Here is a 14,946-nt window from a genome sequence, read left to right as displayed (position 1 = left end):
GTGCGCTGAACCTTTTTTCTTCAATGAATTTGTGATCTTCACTGGTGTCCATGGATTACAAGAATTCTTTCCACCTTTGTCATGGCAGGGAGAACACGTCAATGTAAGGGTGGGGTCATCTAAGATAGCACAAGGGTTAAAGGTGTCTGCCTGATGCATCCTGTAAACTGTGTGTTTCCTGAAGCTAAATCTTTTCATCTGTGGGAAAAAAAGCATGATTTTTAGTTTTATAGGAGCCTGCTTTAGAGATGATAGAATAAACATTTACTTCTTTTTTTGAAGATGCTCTATATTGAAACCCGAAATAGAGTTTTGAGTGTATTGGAGATGTTGTAGATGTTAAAAATACTAATTGATGGATTCTTTCTTATGGACAAAAACACATTGAAGACATGAATAAAATATCCCCCTGCAGGATTTTGTTGTGCTTTGTGGCAAATTTAAAAACATTAAGACTTTTAGCATTTAAAAAGAAAGAGTTTGTTTACTAGGACCTACAGAGATGAGCTATATATTTACAGCTTAGAGACTATAGCAAAAAGGAATTCTTAAGTCTTTGCAACAGCAATAGATTAACCCTTGTGCTATCCTAGGCACTTTGACATTGGGAGTTGGGTCATCTAGACCCACTAGACAGTGCGCTGAACTTTTATTTTCAATGATTTGTGATCTTCACTGGTGTCCGTGGATTACATGAAATCTTTCCACCTTTGTCATGGCAGGGAGAACACGGCAATGGTCATTTTGACCCCATGGGATAGCACAAGGGTTATGTAAAGAATTAAAAAGAAAATTACCTGTTATATATTTCTTGGCCACAGGAGGGCAGTAGAAACAAAGTATCAGCCAACCACAAATCCAGCGGAAATAACTCGGCTGCAACAATAAAATAAAAGCACGCACGATAAATTATGTAAAATGCTGCAAGATTTCCTATAACTGTGTTAAATAATAGGGATTTTACATTTTAGCAAAAATATATACATTTTTTAAGCACTTAGATAATTTGCACATTTTGGCAAGACCCTTGTGTTGGCAAAAGATGGAAGAATAGTGTTTAAGGTTAAAACAAGCACTTTATCATTTAACTTGGGCTTTATCTGGAAAGGGGATACATTTTGTCTTTCTCGCATTTCAAAACCTTTTTTTTCACAGCTAAAACTCCAAAATCAGAAATTGTTTTTTTATGTGGATTTATTTTAAAGTGCATGCTTTTAATTTGGAATGATAATATTTAACCCGAATAATGAAATTAAAGAATAGCCAGCCAGATAATTACTTATATTTTAAAAGCAACAACAAAAAGTCCTTTTAAACACATAAAATATTAACATGAACTCCTTATAACCCAATTTTTGTGGATTATTGTTCTCAGCTGGAGATCAAAACCCAGTTTAATGTGTTTCTGTGTTAAAAAAAGGCTTCTGGACACTTCCACGGCTTAAAAATGAAAATGTTCCTCTAAAACTTACAATATTGGATTACTGTTTAAATATTCATCAATACTTCAAATAGTGGGGGAAAAAATAGGCCTTTAAATATTTATTGCGACAAGCTGGCCTAAGACACCACATCCTCCTATTATACTGTAATCATTTTTCCCAGATTCACTCCAGACTTTTAAAATTCTGTTTCTTGTTGATAGGGTAGTCATTCTGTAAAAGTCTCCCTTCTCATCTCCCTTTTGGGGGTTCAATGTCTTTTTTTTCAGCAGTCAAATCGATACTTTTTACGCTTTCATAAAAGCTGCAGATTGGTAGAGATACCAGCAACTGCGACTTTTCTACAGTGTTCTTGGTTTTGCTCTTTTGGGAGTTTTTCATTTTTCTGGGTTGCTTTGAAAAATGCCATTTTTTTGTTGTTGTTGTAAATGTAATGTGTTATTAAAGGAACACAGTTTCAGTAGAACCCTTTGTATCAACACCTTCAGAGGTCATCTTTATTGTCCACAGAGGAGGATCATTGTTTAGGACCACTGACAGAAAGAAACAAAAATAATGAGCAAATCCCCCTTGCAACAAATGTTTTAGGTGATCTTAAAAATTTCTGCAAACACTATTGGTACGGGGCTGGGGGGGTTGACGGGTCGGGGTCTCCGCTGAGGCCATCGGCGGTTTCCCCGGCCGGTTGGCTGCCTCGGTCCCGTCGAGGCCTGACCAGAGCTCTTCTAGGGCCGGCGTTTGGGGGTGGGGGCCTGGGCTTGCTCCGGGGGGGGCCGGTGCTTTCTGGCTCCCCTCTCTCTGTGTGGGGGTGGTGGTGCTGGGCCTGGGGTGTCTGCGCCTCCGGGGGTGGGGCCCCAGGGCTGGGTGGGCCTGGCCCCCTTGCTGGGGGGGGGGCGGGGGACGGCTGTTTGACCACCGGGGGACAGTCTATCATCTGTCCCCAACTTATCCCCTTCCTCATATAACCTCATAATAGGGTGAGGGGGTGGGGGGCTTAGCCTGCGATGAGCCTTGGGGGGGGGGTTTACTAGGCAGTGGCCCCCCTCCTGTGGTTGCCGTATGGAGTGGGCCCCCCCTCTTTCGGTTTTATTTGCACCTTAGACATGTAGGGCCCTTGGTAGGGGGGGTGCTTGGACATCACTGCCAGCAAGCAGCGGATGTCCTCCTAGCACCTTACCCGCCAATTTTAACCGCACCTTAGACATTTAGGGCCCCTTGGTGGGGAGGGTGAGGGGACGTCGCTGTGAGTAATCAGGAGATGTCCACTTAGTGCCCTACCCACCAATTTTAACCGCACCCCCCTTAGTACACACACCCCTCCCCCCTCAATATATACATCCCAACATAAACACACACACATGCACACACACACTCTCTCAAACACACACACACGCACACACATTTTGCAAGGAAGGTGGGACCTAGGACCATCTGTCCCCTGCCTCTTCCCTGGTGGGGGGTACGGGCCCCTTTGCAACGGCGGCTGTGTCCCCGGGGTGCCGGCTTCCTGGGCCCGGCGGTGCTCTCTCCGCGCGGTGGGGGGGTTCACATTACATCTGAGCCGGGGGTGTTCGTGTCCCTGGGGGGTGGGTTCTGGTCCTTGCTCCTGAGTGCTGGGCCCCGCCAAATTTCCAACTGTGGCCGAGCCTGGTCGGGCCATATTTACAACACCCCTTGTGGGCCCTCTTTTTTCCCCGGGGTTCCCCCCTCCTGGGCGGGGGCGGCGGGCCCCTGCCTCGCTCCTCCCTGGACCAACCGTGGGCCGGGCGGATGGCTGCCTGGAGTGCGGAGTGGGTCTCCCTTGGGGGGTCCTGGCTCGTACCTGGGGTTGGGGCGGGGGGATGCCCGGAACTCCTGGGTGGTGGTGGGGTGCTCGTCTGGGGCTGTGGGCGTCCTTCTCCGGTGGGGCCCTGCGTTGGGTTCTCCCGGCGCGGCGGGGGGGCTGCTCTCCTGGTTGGGCTGGGGCGGCGCCCTCTTTCCCTCCGTGCCTCCCTGCTCTCTGGCTCTGGGGGCCTTGCGGCGGCCCTGCTGGCCCTGGCCTGGGTGGCGGGCTTGGTCGCCCGGGCGGCGGTTGTTCCCTGCCGGTTCCCGTGTGGCGTTGGGGGGATTCCGGCTGCCGCTGCTGGTGCGGTGGGGGTCTTGGGGTGGGGATGGCTGGGCACTCTCCCTCCTTCTTTTCACGTTCCACCATCCATTTTAGAAGAACATAAACACTCACCTGAGCACAGGTGTTAGCTCAACAGACTGAATGACTGAAATATTTCACACTAGTTGGTTTTAAGGCATAAGTATGCGTGTGAACACTATCTGTTTTGTGTACATGTCGACAGGTGGACATTTTTGCAACTAACAGGTGTGTTTATAACATTTGAGTGTGTGTGTGGACAGGCTCCGCCCTTTTTTTATTTTTTTTACATTTAAACCTTACCATAATGATTAACAACCAGTAAACTTGTTGCTTTATGCTGCTTCATGGTCTTATCCCCCTTCCCCTCCTATTATCACCCCCTACCCCCCCTCTCTCTAACGTCCCTCTCTCTTCTTCCCCTCTTTCCTTTTCCGTCCGGTCCAACACCAAAGATTTTCAGACATGTTTGAAATTAATAAAGTTTGGCCTCAATTACAAAAGGGGTTTATTCAGACATACCTTTGGTTTGTCTGAAGATTAATAACCCCTCTTGTTAAAGTAAAATATGTCCAACCCAAGAGGCCCTCAGCTCTCATCTGACTGCCCAGCTGTTGGACAGGACAAGTTAGAATTAAAAAAAAAAAAAAAAAAAAATTCTGCAAACAAAACCGAACAGTAAATTTTCCTTACTTTTCTTGCTTCTATGATGTCATAATTCTGTAGCACGTATTTTCTTTTAATGGGGAATGGGAATGATTGGTAGTCAAAATTTGAAAAATCTGAAAAAGTTGTTTGAAAATTGTTTTTCTATCGCCTAGCTTAATTCCTTCCACACACACAGAGGTCTCATTTCTGAAACATGTTGCTGTATCGTTATTTGATGACACATAATTTTTGTAAGAATTGAAATGGATTAAGTAGATCAAATTCTTGAATGAGGAAAAGATGAGTGATTTTTAAAAGAAAAGATGATCTCATTTAACCTGTTCGGTGAATATGATCCTTGTAAAAAATGGATACAGCTGAAGAGGAGGAAATAAGACACGATGAGGAACTGAACTACTTAGACTTTAGAGTTTGTTTCTTTAAAACAAACTTTTGCTTCACTTAGATAAAAACAAGCAATTGAAGGTGAACTTTTTTCTGAACTGATGAATTATTTAAGCTATCATGACGATCAGCATATAAATCCTTTTCACTTGCCGCTGCAGACTCTGTGGCCGTTACATGACAACGTGTTGCACTGCATATCAAATTGTCCACATTTTATGAAAAAGGATTTAAGCCTAATAATAGAACAAGAATAAAATACTTATAATTGATTTATTTCTTAAGGGTTTTTAGAGTAATTAATTTTATCTATGAAACTTCTTTTTTAATGTGGGAGAAAGTCGGACTGCCCGGAAAAACCCACGCACGGACGGGAAGAACACGCAAACTCCACACAGAATGATCCCAGCTGGAACTTGAACCAGAAGGGTGGGGTCATCTAAGATAACACAAGGGATAAAAGTACCTCAGTTGCCTCATTCATGAATCAACAGGACTAACTCGTTCTGAGGTAGGTTTGTTCATCTATTACCTTCAAACATAACAAATCACTGGCATTCTATTTTCACTTAATATACTAATATACTAATAGGGGTCAACTTAAAATGTATTTGTCTCAGGTAATACTGTCATTCCTGGGAAGGCGTCACTGCTGGAGGGATGGGATAGTCTTGGTTTTTGCTTGTTGTGACTGCAGCACTATTGATCAAAAGCAAATTTACTTTTAATAATTGTCATGTTTCAAACTGCAAGGATTTTGAAAACAAAACATTTCCATGTAAATTTGTATTGTACAGAAAAATATGTCATAAATTTGGGCATCCCCCTTAGATGTTCCAATATTGAGGACATTTTCAAGTTTTTAGTTTTAGTTAGATAGATTTAAAGTTCCTCAATTCATTTGTGTGAGATTCTTTTTATCTAGTGTTTTACACTGTTTGTTGTTTGGGGGATGAATGCAGGGAATGCAGATGCCTTGCAGTCCGTGCCCGGCCAAAATTTGATGTTTGATGATACCAAGTATTTCATATATTGGAACTGAGCTGTGGAAAAAAAAGCCTGGAGCAAGATTCACAAGATTTGTAGCTTGGGCACTAGTACTGTTAGCACATTCAAGAATCCGCATGTCAAATGCCCGTTGTGTACGTAGCCCAGAAATATTTTTCAAAATTACACATTTGTTCACTTTGAGATATTTGATAAGTTACAGTAGTTATAGCAGAGTTAAGTTACAAAAAGGAAAATTTTCTCTTGATAAAATTCTGATTTTCAACAGTGTCTTTCTTGGTCTTCTTACTCTTAGAGCCACATGAGTTTCCAGCAGCATCCCCACCAGGGCCAGTACCCATACCAGGGCCAGCACCCACACCATGGCCAGTACCCACCTCATGGCCATTGGAATTCTCCTCTCCATCCTCAGTATCCACAAAGCTACTTTTCCCAGCAGTCCCCTCCACCCAGTTTCCCGGTTCCCCCGATTGCCACTGGTCCTCCCTATTCTGGACTGGGATACCCTCCCCATCCTGCCTATCAGGGAGGATACTCTGGTCAATTCCAGCCAATTAACCAGTCCCAACCTGACCATCATTGTGTGAAGGATTCCAAGAAGCGCAATGGTAACACACAGTGGCTTATGAGTTGTAATGCTAAAGATGGGATTTCAGTAAAAAAATTACATAGCTGTGTTTGGTTTGATAGTTTCTTTATTTTGCTAATAGCTTTAACTCTGTTTTCTTTTCCGTCTTTACAGGAGCAAAGGAATTCATCAAATATGTCGGTTTTATTAGTGCAGGAAGACTTGTCTGTGACAGCTTGACGGAAATCGTGGAGGAAGTGATCTCATAGAGCAGTGGAAAGATAATTCTTAGAGATTGTGTTGTAGCCTTTGAGTGGATCAAGAACTCCAACGCAGAAGCAATTTTGCCTGGTTTTATACATCTGCTAATAAAACAAAACTGATGTAAATGTGGTCTATTTTATGATATGATTTCTTTGTTTAGGCCAGGGGTGTCAAACAAACGGCCCAGGTGCTTTAGTCCGACCCACACATGAAGACTAAAAATCATAAGGATGTTTAAAAAAGAAAGCATGTTTCTTGTCCATTCCTGTGGCAAGTTATGATTTTTTAAAGAAAGAACCGAAATGCACAATTCCGTCATTAGGGGGAGCAAAGGAAAAGCAAAACAGGTGAAACAGCACATCTCTGCACCTGCCAAAAGCAAAACCTAACAGTTCTGCGTCTGGGTAGGCAGTAGTTCTGTTCCCTGTGAGCCTCACCGCTGTTACATTGCTATAAGAATGATCAGTAGTGACACAATAATGACCAAAATGTTGTCAAAAAGTAAAAAAGGTTGAAGTGAAGTCCTGAGCTTTCCAGGAAAAATGGACAGAGTTTTATTTGTTCACAGAGCTGAATGCAAAACCTGCATGCATGCTATGTCATCAACAGGTCACAGTGCTCAAAGAATATAACTTTCAGCACCACTATGAGACTCACCATAAAAAAAAGTTTCACCATTTTCAGTTAAGAAAAAACAAGATTTATCAACTATTAGCTGGATTGATGAAAAACTGTCTGCATTTACTGCAGCCGTGATGTCTTGTCGTGAAGTTTCAGGAGAGTTTCAGGAGAGAAAGGGAGGTTAACTCCAAACTCTTATGTTCACAAATGTTTGCAAGTTTAATTTAGTGTACTTTTTTAATGGTTTGGACATTTACATTTTAGGGAGGTGTTTCATTTTTTTCTGTAGCCCCCTCTTGAGTTTATCAGGATTGCTTCAGTGTCAGATGTAAAATATTCAGTCTGTATAAAATTGAATAGACCTTTTTTTTAAGTGAAATTAATTTTATTTAAGATCCATTGGCCTTTGTGAATGAATGTGTAATGATAAATGATTAGGCTACCACGTGGTTGAGGCATGTTTTCCAGTTGAGTAAAAAAATAAAAACAAAGCTGTTATTTTGCCTTTACGTTATTGGTCCAGCCCACTTGGGATCGTACGGGTTGAATGTGGTCCCCGACCCAAAATGAGTTTAACACCTCTGGTTTAGGCTATTTAATGCAACTTTTACTGGGACACAATAGTACCAATAAATCTCAAATTAAGGATAAATCCAACTATAAACACTCAGTCTGGGCATGATCCGGTTGTTGATGTTTGTAGACTCAAACGTTTCATAAAAGATCTTTATAAACTAAAAGTTTTGTTCATAAAACACTATTTGCTCTACACACCTTGATTATATAGTATAAGTTGCTTCAAAAGCAGATTTCTCCTTCTTAGTTTGTTCCTGGGAAATTGAAAATCTCTCTTTTAAGCAGTCGTTTCATTGCCGCATTTCAATATTTTTGTTATCTTGAGTTTTATGAAAGAAGAGATAATGCCACAAGCCTGACCATTAGGTATCTGGTTGTCAAACTTTCACTTTCTATACCTTATAATGTGTTACTGTAAGCTGTGAAGAATTGTTGGAATCCAGAAGACTTATCATTTTAAGTTTACCTTTATCAAAGATATTACAGGCTGGAAAATGTTCTTCCTTGTTCCTTGTTCATCTCATCTAATCGAGTATGAAATATTATCAGAACAATTAGCTTTACAATTGCAACAATTAACAATTTATTTGATCAATCTAGACTTTAAAAACTGTATGACCTTGTTGATTTTTACACTGCGCAACTTTTTTACAGAGCCAGTGGGAAATTGTTACCATTCAATATCCAAAAACTGTTCTTCGAAAATGAAGAAGGCTACAAACTGACGGGATGTAGGAACTTCAAGATCAAACTGATTAGAACAACAAAGAAAGTTTTCTGTGTGTTGGCGTGTGGCACTAAACTTTGGAATGGGTTAAGTAATGAGCTCAAACAATGTTCAAATATTCCAAATATTCAAGAAAAGGTATGAAGAAACTCTGATTTCAGTATATGAAGAAACGATGAGTTAATGATCAACAGGTGTTTGAATAATACGTGTGTGAACTTGATTGTGGTGAGCCTACTCTCCCCCTCCCCTCTCTGCTCTGCTAATTGGAACCAGCTGTGGACACTCACCTCATCTTCATACAGCCTTCATAAGGAGATCCAGCCCCAGCATTCATCGCCAGTTTGTTGCTCCTAATGGTGCTTTATCTGGTTGCCAATTTTAGTCTTGAATTCAAGTTGCCACGTTACTTACTTTGTCTTGTTGCTCCACTCTCAGGTTCATCTTCACGAATGTCCTCCTGGCTTCCACCACTCCACAAGCTGCCTTTCCAACTCGCTCCAGCTTCACTAATCAAGCCAAGCCACGTTCCTACTTTGCTCGCTCTTTCCACACCACTACGCCAGTCAAGACTCACAACACGTTCCAGCTTCGCTTTTGCACTGGACCACATGAGAACAGCAGAGAAGCTTAGATTAAATCCACCAATTAGCTAATTAACAAGACTATTCTCATTTAGTGCAAACCTTCATTATGTGGCAAATGTTGCTTAAAATGTTACTCGTCATGTAGTACATTTGGTCTTATTTGGCAACTAGCAAGTTTTTATACAGACACCGCCTGCATTCCTTTGTCCTTGGAGTGTTTTTCTTCCTCTTCTTTCTGAACTGGACGCGGATGCTTCCTTTGATGTTTTGTCCATTATCCTCAACCTTGTATAGACTTTTGAGCTCCAGTGGGTCCCAGTGAGGTAGCCTCCAGGCCTGTCCCCACACATGCACACACCCACATTCTTCTGGCTGCCGGGCGACCGACCCCCCCCCCCAGCACCGCACGCCCAGCCATTGCCCCGGTCAACAGGATGCCCATGCGTCACGCCGCCCTGAGAGGACACAGGCGCGTAACGACCGGCTACCCCTCCCCAAACCCACCTATGTATTGTAGTGTGGGTGTGCAGTGTGTGTGCTGCAGGTAAAATAGGAGTTCTCTAGTGGGGTGGCGGACCAAGCGGCAGAGCCCCCGGGGTCCCTCTGTGTGTAGTGTGTATATGTTGTGTGCGTGGTACCAACATGCAGTGTGTGGTGTCTAAAGTGGAAAAAAAATTGGGGGGCGGACCGGTGAGAGATGAACTCGGATGTTTCACCGTGACCACCAGACCATCCCCACAAAACCCTAGATGAATCAAGGTGTCTAATATGCGAGTAAAAGTGGAATGGAGGGTGGGTGCCGAAATGACCCCAAAGACAGTCACCCCCAGGCAGCCCCGCCAGCATGTCCCACCCATCCAATTCCTGCAGCCCGATGTGCGTGTGCGCAAAATTGGTTTGGGTGGTAGCGGGAAGGGGCAGGCGTATGGGCACAACCGGGGGAAGAAGGCTCCCTCCAAGCGACTGGCCCCCCAACCAGCTGCAGTAGGCGCTTCACCTCCCAGGGTGACCGGGCAGCCAGGAGGCGGCCAGCCAGCCGCAGACAGAGACAGCCCCAGCGCAGAGAGACAGTCAGCAGGGGAGGGGCCCAATGTTGCACCCGAGGGGTTGGAGGTCCAGCATGCCCCTGACCTTCCTGAGGGACTAGTACAACGCCCCCCTCCCAGCACCCCCATCCTTTTGTAAACAATGATTTAAACCTAATAAAATAACAAGATACAAGATAAAAAATACTAATAATTGATTTATTTCTTGGTAAGTCATGGGTATTTCCCCTTATATAACTTACAGACATACATGCAATTCCTTGTTGTAATATTGTATTCATTACTGTCATGCTAATAAACCCTTTATCTCAGCTGGAGCAGTGGAGTTGATCTGTGGCCACAGGTCATGGCAGAAATGTCAAGATTTAAATGTAAATAATGTCTCTAAAAACGTTTTGACTGGGGACAGCGATGAATAAAAACAATTTCATTTTACAGAAAAAGGCCTTTCAAAAATTGAATGACGTTAATCATGGAGTCTGCAGGGAGATCATCTCTCACGCATGAAAGCATAAAGAAAACCTTCGACATAAACCTGAATCATACATTGGAAATGAAACCTAAATCTGTTTGCTGAACCAGTTTTTTTCTCTTATATTGACACAGGGTTGCCAGCCTGACCCGGGCACTATTTGGCGGAGGTGGGGTACACACCCTGAATTGGCCGCCAGTCTGTCACAGGACCACAAAGGTGTTGGATTTATTACTGCAATCACCATAAAGGATGATCTACTTCCTGATCAGGTAAACTCCGGTAAATCACGTCCCATCAATTCTCAAAAGTGACCCTTCCACACCTTTAAGTACCACTAAATGCGTTGCTTTGCTCATGAGCACAGGGGACTAACTTGTTCTGAGGTAAGTTGGTTCATCTATTCACTTAAAACATAACAAATCACTGGCATTCTATTTTCACTTAATATACAAAAGGGGGTCAACTTAAAATGTATTTGTCTCAGGTATTATGCTGGGGGGATGGGACAGTCTTGGTTTTTACTTGTTGTGACTGCAGCACTACTGATCAAATGCAATTTTTTTTAAAATAATTTCAAGCTGCAAATATATTTAAAACAAAACATTTCCATGTAAATTTATATTGTATAGCAAAATATCTGTCATATATTTGGGCATCCTCCTCAGATGTTGATTTAGTCAGACATTGAGGACATTTTCAAGTTCCTCAATTCAGTCATGTCAGATTCTTTTTATCTAGTGTTTTACACTGTTTGTTGTTTGGAGGATGAATGCAGGGAATGCAGATTGAGATAGTTTGGACATGTTGCAGAGAAGAGGTTGAGATCATGTCGGTAAACAGGACGATTAGGCTATGTTCACAATGGCCTTGGGAACACACGTTCAAGCGAGCTTTTCCAATGGAAAGTTTGCATGTATTTGTGAGTTTTGGGCTTCGGCATTCAAAACTCTCGCTTTTATGTGTTGCTATGCAAGTATTTAAGTCTGTTTTGAGACTCTACATACATCATGTGCAGCAAGTGAACGCGCGTTGACAGTTAGGGACTCAAAGGTGGCGTCTTTTTTTTAAAGTTCATGAAAGTGCAAACCGTAAGAATTGATCATGAAGGAGGAATTAATAACTATGGTTTGTGTCCGGACAAAATTTGATGACACCAAGTATTTCATATATTGGAACCAAGCTGTGAAAAAAAAAGCATGGAGCAATATTCACAAGATTTGTACCACTTTGACATTTCACACCAAGACTCTCCCAACTGAGTTTGGGCGCTAGTACTGTGTAGCGCCAGTTAGCACATTCAAGAACCTGCATGTCAAATGGCCGTTGTGTACGTAGCATCAGAAATAATGTCAAAATTACTCTTTTGTTCACTTTAAGGTATTTGTTTTAAGTTAATTATAGCAGACTTCAATTACAAAGGGAACATTTTCTCTTCTTCTTAAGAAAATTCTGATTTCCAACAGTGTCTTTCTTGCTCTTCTTAGTCTTAGAGCAACATGAGTTTCCAGCAACAACCAAATCCGGGCCAGTACCCATACCAGGCCCAGTACTCACATCAGGCCAAGTATCCACATCAGACCCAGGACCCACACCAGGCCCAGTACCCACCTCAGGCCCAGTATCCACCTCAGGCCCAGTATCCACCTCAGGCCCAGTATCCACCTCAGGCCCAGAACCCACCTCAGACCCAGGACCCACACCAGGCCCAGTACCCACCTCAGGCCCAGTATCCACCTCAGGCCCAGTATCCACCTCAGGCCCAGTATCCACCTCAGACCCAAGACCCACACCAGGCCCAGTACCCACCTCAGGCCCAGTGGATTTCTCCTCCACATCCTCAAAATCCGCTCTTTGGTCAACTCCAGCCAAACATCCAGTGTCTAACGATGGTGTCAGTGCAGTATCATTACCACATTGAACATCGTTGTAAGAAGAATTCCAAGTTCAAAGGTAACACACAGTTGCATGCGAGTCGTAATGTTAAAGATGTGATTTCATATAAATATTATTATGTAGCTGTGTTTGGATTGAGAGGCACCAATTTATTTTTGAATGGCATCTCCCATCCGTTAACACACCACACCACACCACACCATAATATATTTAATAAAATCTCCCTCCTGCTATGTTCAGGAAAAAAAACAACTTTAAAAAGACAATTGATAAGTTAACTCCCCACCTGGTTACACATTACTGTTATAGTAAAAGGTGATCTCCTCAGAGATTAGACAGTGGTTCTAGCACACTTCGTATGGAAGCATGACTTTGAAAAATAAAAAAAATGTGTTCAGAAAAACAGCTGATTCCAGATCTCACGACCTCACGTGTGTGACCATGTCAATAAATCAAAGGGTGAACTAGCCTCTCCATCACAGAAAGATGTGTTATTCGTCACCCAACAAATAGTCAGTTATGCACTAAGTTCAATAGAGTTTTTTAGCTACTCTTTTAAAAAAAAGACTATTTTTCCTCAGTTTCCTCAACTATTTTATATGGAAAGCAATTTGCAATGATCATAAATGTGTTTACCCAAACTGTTCTCCCCAATTTGGGGTGGTGAAAACTGTAAAACCCTACTGGTGGAGTGGAAGCCTTCGCCGTACAATTAAATGAAAACAGTTTGAGCATTGAGTCTATGTTTTTATTTTTATATCTTTGGAATGTTTTGTTTTCCTATAGTGAAACTGATTTCGTCCCATCTTGATTAATAAAAACTAAGAGTTGCTTACTTTTGCTAATAGTTGTAACTCTATTTTCTTTGCTGTCTTTACAGGAACAAAGAAAGTCATTAAATATGTCTTTTTGGATCCTGCAAAAAAAGTAGTTGGGTCCGGCATCAGGAAACTTCGGGATAAAGTGAGCTCATAGAGCAGTTGAAAGATGATTATTAGAGATTGTGTTGTAGCCTTTGAGTGGACCAAGAACTCCAATGCTGAAGTAATATTGCATGGTTAAATACATATGTTAACAAAACAAAACTGGTGTAAATGTGGTCTATTTTATGATATGATTTCTTAGTTTAGGCTATTTAATGCAACTTTTACTGGGACACAATAGTACCAATAAATCTCAAATTAAGGATAAATCCAACTATAAACACTCAGTCTGGGCATGATCATGTTGTTGAGGTTTGTAGACTCAAAGGTTGCATAAAATATCTTTATAAACTGAAAGTTTTGTTCATAAAACACAGTTTGCTTTAGATACCTTGAGTATATAGTTTAAGTTGCTTCAAAAGCGGATTTGTCCTTCTTAGTTTGTTCCTAGTATATTGTAAAATCTCTCTTATAACCCTTGTGCTATCGTAGATGACTCCACCCTTACGTTGACGTGTTCTCCCTACCATGACAAAAGTGGATAAAGGTGGAAAGATTTCATGTCATCCATGGACACCAGTGAAGATCACAAATCATTGAAGAAAAAAGGTTCAGAGCACTGTCTAGTGGGTCTAGATGACCCCACTCCCAATGTTAAAGTGCCTAGGATAGTACAAGGGTTAAGCAGTCGTTTCATTTTTTTATGAAAGAAGAGATAATGCCACAATCCTGACCATTAAAAGGACAGACAGGCACTAATACCTGAATAAAATCATACAGTGTTGATTTTGACAAGGTGCCAAAGAGTAGAATGGAGAAAATGCAGCCATCTACTGTCTATTTGATGGTACTGCATTTTCTAAATGAAAGCTGCTGTAATGGAGTTTAATATGGAAGTTTTTCTGGAGTATAATTAAAAATAAAAGTCAATTCCAGCAATGCTTTTTCATTTTCAAAATGAAGCCACATTTTTTGCGGTGAATTAATTTTTTTTTACTGCTGGCAGTGTTGAATGGCCTTTGGTCTGTCAAAGTCCCAGGGGATTTTTGCAGCATTTGAAATCAGTTTTTAAATCACCATGGTATGATAAAATTAGCTCATTGACTTAATATTTTGCTTATATTAGCATCCTTTGCATTACAAGATACCTTGTTGCAAACCTCAAAGCTCAGAGTTAAATTAGAAGCCTAAAGGGAAGAAAAAGAGTTGGCATTGTGCTGATGTTAGCCAAAGTGGTTTAATGCTTATATCTATGATTACTGTCAAATATATTTTAGCATGTTCTTGTGGCATTTTTCTTATGATAGAGGACAAATGTCAAGAAAATTAAGTTCAAAATCAAGAACAGACAAAAAAAAAAGCCATTTCAAAAAGGGTGTGTTTGTTGCTGTGTCAAAAGCATGGACAATAAGAATGGACACTATGTATTCTGTTAGACTCTGATTAGGGGGGTTATTGGATTCTTTTTTTCTTTTTGTGATGGGGATGTATCTTTATGTATTGTGTATTTTGTTTCGTTTTTCAGTGTCATATAAGCCTGTGTGGGCTGGGCACATTAGTGCATGACACTTAAATAAATCAATCTATCAAGCTACATTCCAATGGTCCCACCCGCAACTTTCTAATGAAAATATGTGG

The 14,946-nt window shown here is 41.8% G+C and overlaps 2 protein-coding genes across 2 annotated transcripts; both read left to right on the top strand.

Moving 5' to 3' along the window:
- The first annotated feature begins 5,907 nt into the window (after positions 1 to 5,907).
- Positions 5,908 to 6,589, top strand: LOC111948033 (forkhead box protein B2-like). The gene is made up of 2 exons (XM_023959335.1): positions 5,908 to 6,236; positions 6,371 to 6,589. Exons 1-2 carry the CDS (start codon positions 5,930 to 5,932, stop codon positions 6,463 to 6,465), a joined length of 402 nt encoding a protein of 133 aa, XP_023815103.1. The 5' UTR covers positions 5,908 to 5,929; the 3' UTR covers positions 6,466 to 6,589.
- A 2,990-nt stretch (positions 6,590 to 9,579) lies between these two features.
- On the top strand, positions 9,580 to 13,470 carry LOC105354943 (annexin A7). The gene is made up of 3 exons (XM_011480396.3): positions 9,580 to 10,875; positions 11,977 to 12,442; positions 13,266 to 13,470. The coding sequence occupies exons 2-3, from the start codon at positions 11,989 to 11,991 to the stop codon at positions 13,358 to 13,360; spliced, it is 549 nt and encodes a 182-aa protein (XP_011478698.1). The 5' UTR covers positions 9,580 to 10,875; positions 11,977 to 11,988; the 3' UTR covers positions 13,361 to 13,470.
- Positions 13,471 to 14,946: the final 1,476 nt, after the last annotated feature.

This window comes from Oryzias latipes, chromosome 10 (genome assembly GCF_002234675.1).
Source record: "Oryzias latipes chromosome 10, ASM223467v1".
Classification (NCBI taxonomy): Eukaryota; Metazoa; Chordata; class Actinopteri; order Beloniformes; family Adrianichthyidae; genus Oryzias; species Oryzias latipes.
Note: the sequence above shows the minus strand (reverse complement) of the source record. Positions and strands in the feature narration are given on the sequence as shown.

What these genes read in the sequence shown, in the direction of transcription:
- LOC111948033 (XM_023959335.1), top strand. Translation starts at nt 5,930, where the DNA reads ATGAGTTTCCAGCAGCATCCCCACCAGGGCCAGTACCCATACCAGGGC. An exon ending in GGATTCCAAGAAGCGCAATG is followed by an intron (nt 6,237 to 6,370) that starts GTAACACACAGT and finishes CCGTCTTTACAG; the next exon opens with GAGCAAAGGAATTCATCAAA.
- LOC105354943 (XM_011480396.3), top strand. Translation starts at nt 11,989, where the DNA reads ATGAGTTTCCAGCAACAACCAAATCCGGGCCAGTACCCATACCAGGCC. An exon ending in GAAGAATTCCAAGTTCAAAG is followed by an intron (nt 12,443 to 13,265) that starts GTAACACACAGT and finishes CTGTCTTTACAG; the next exon opens with GAACAAAGAAAGTCATTAAA.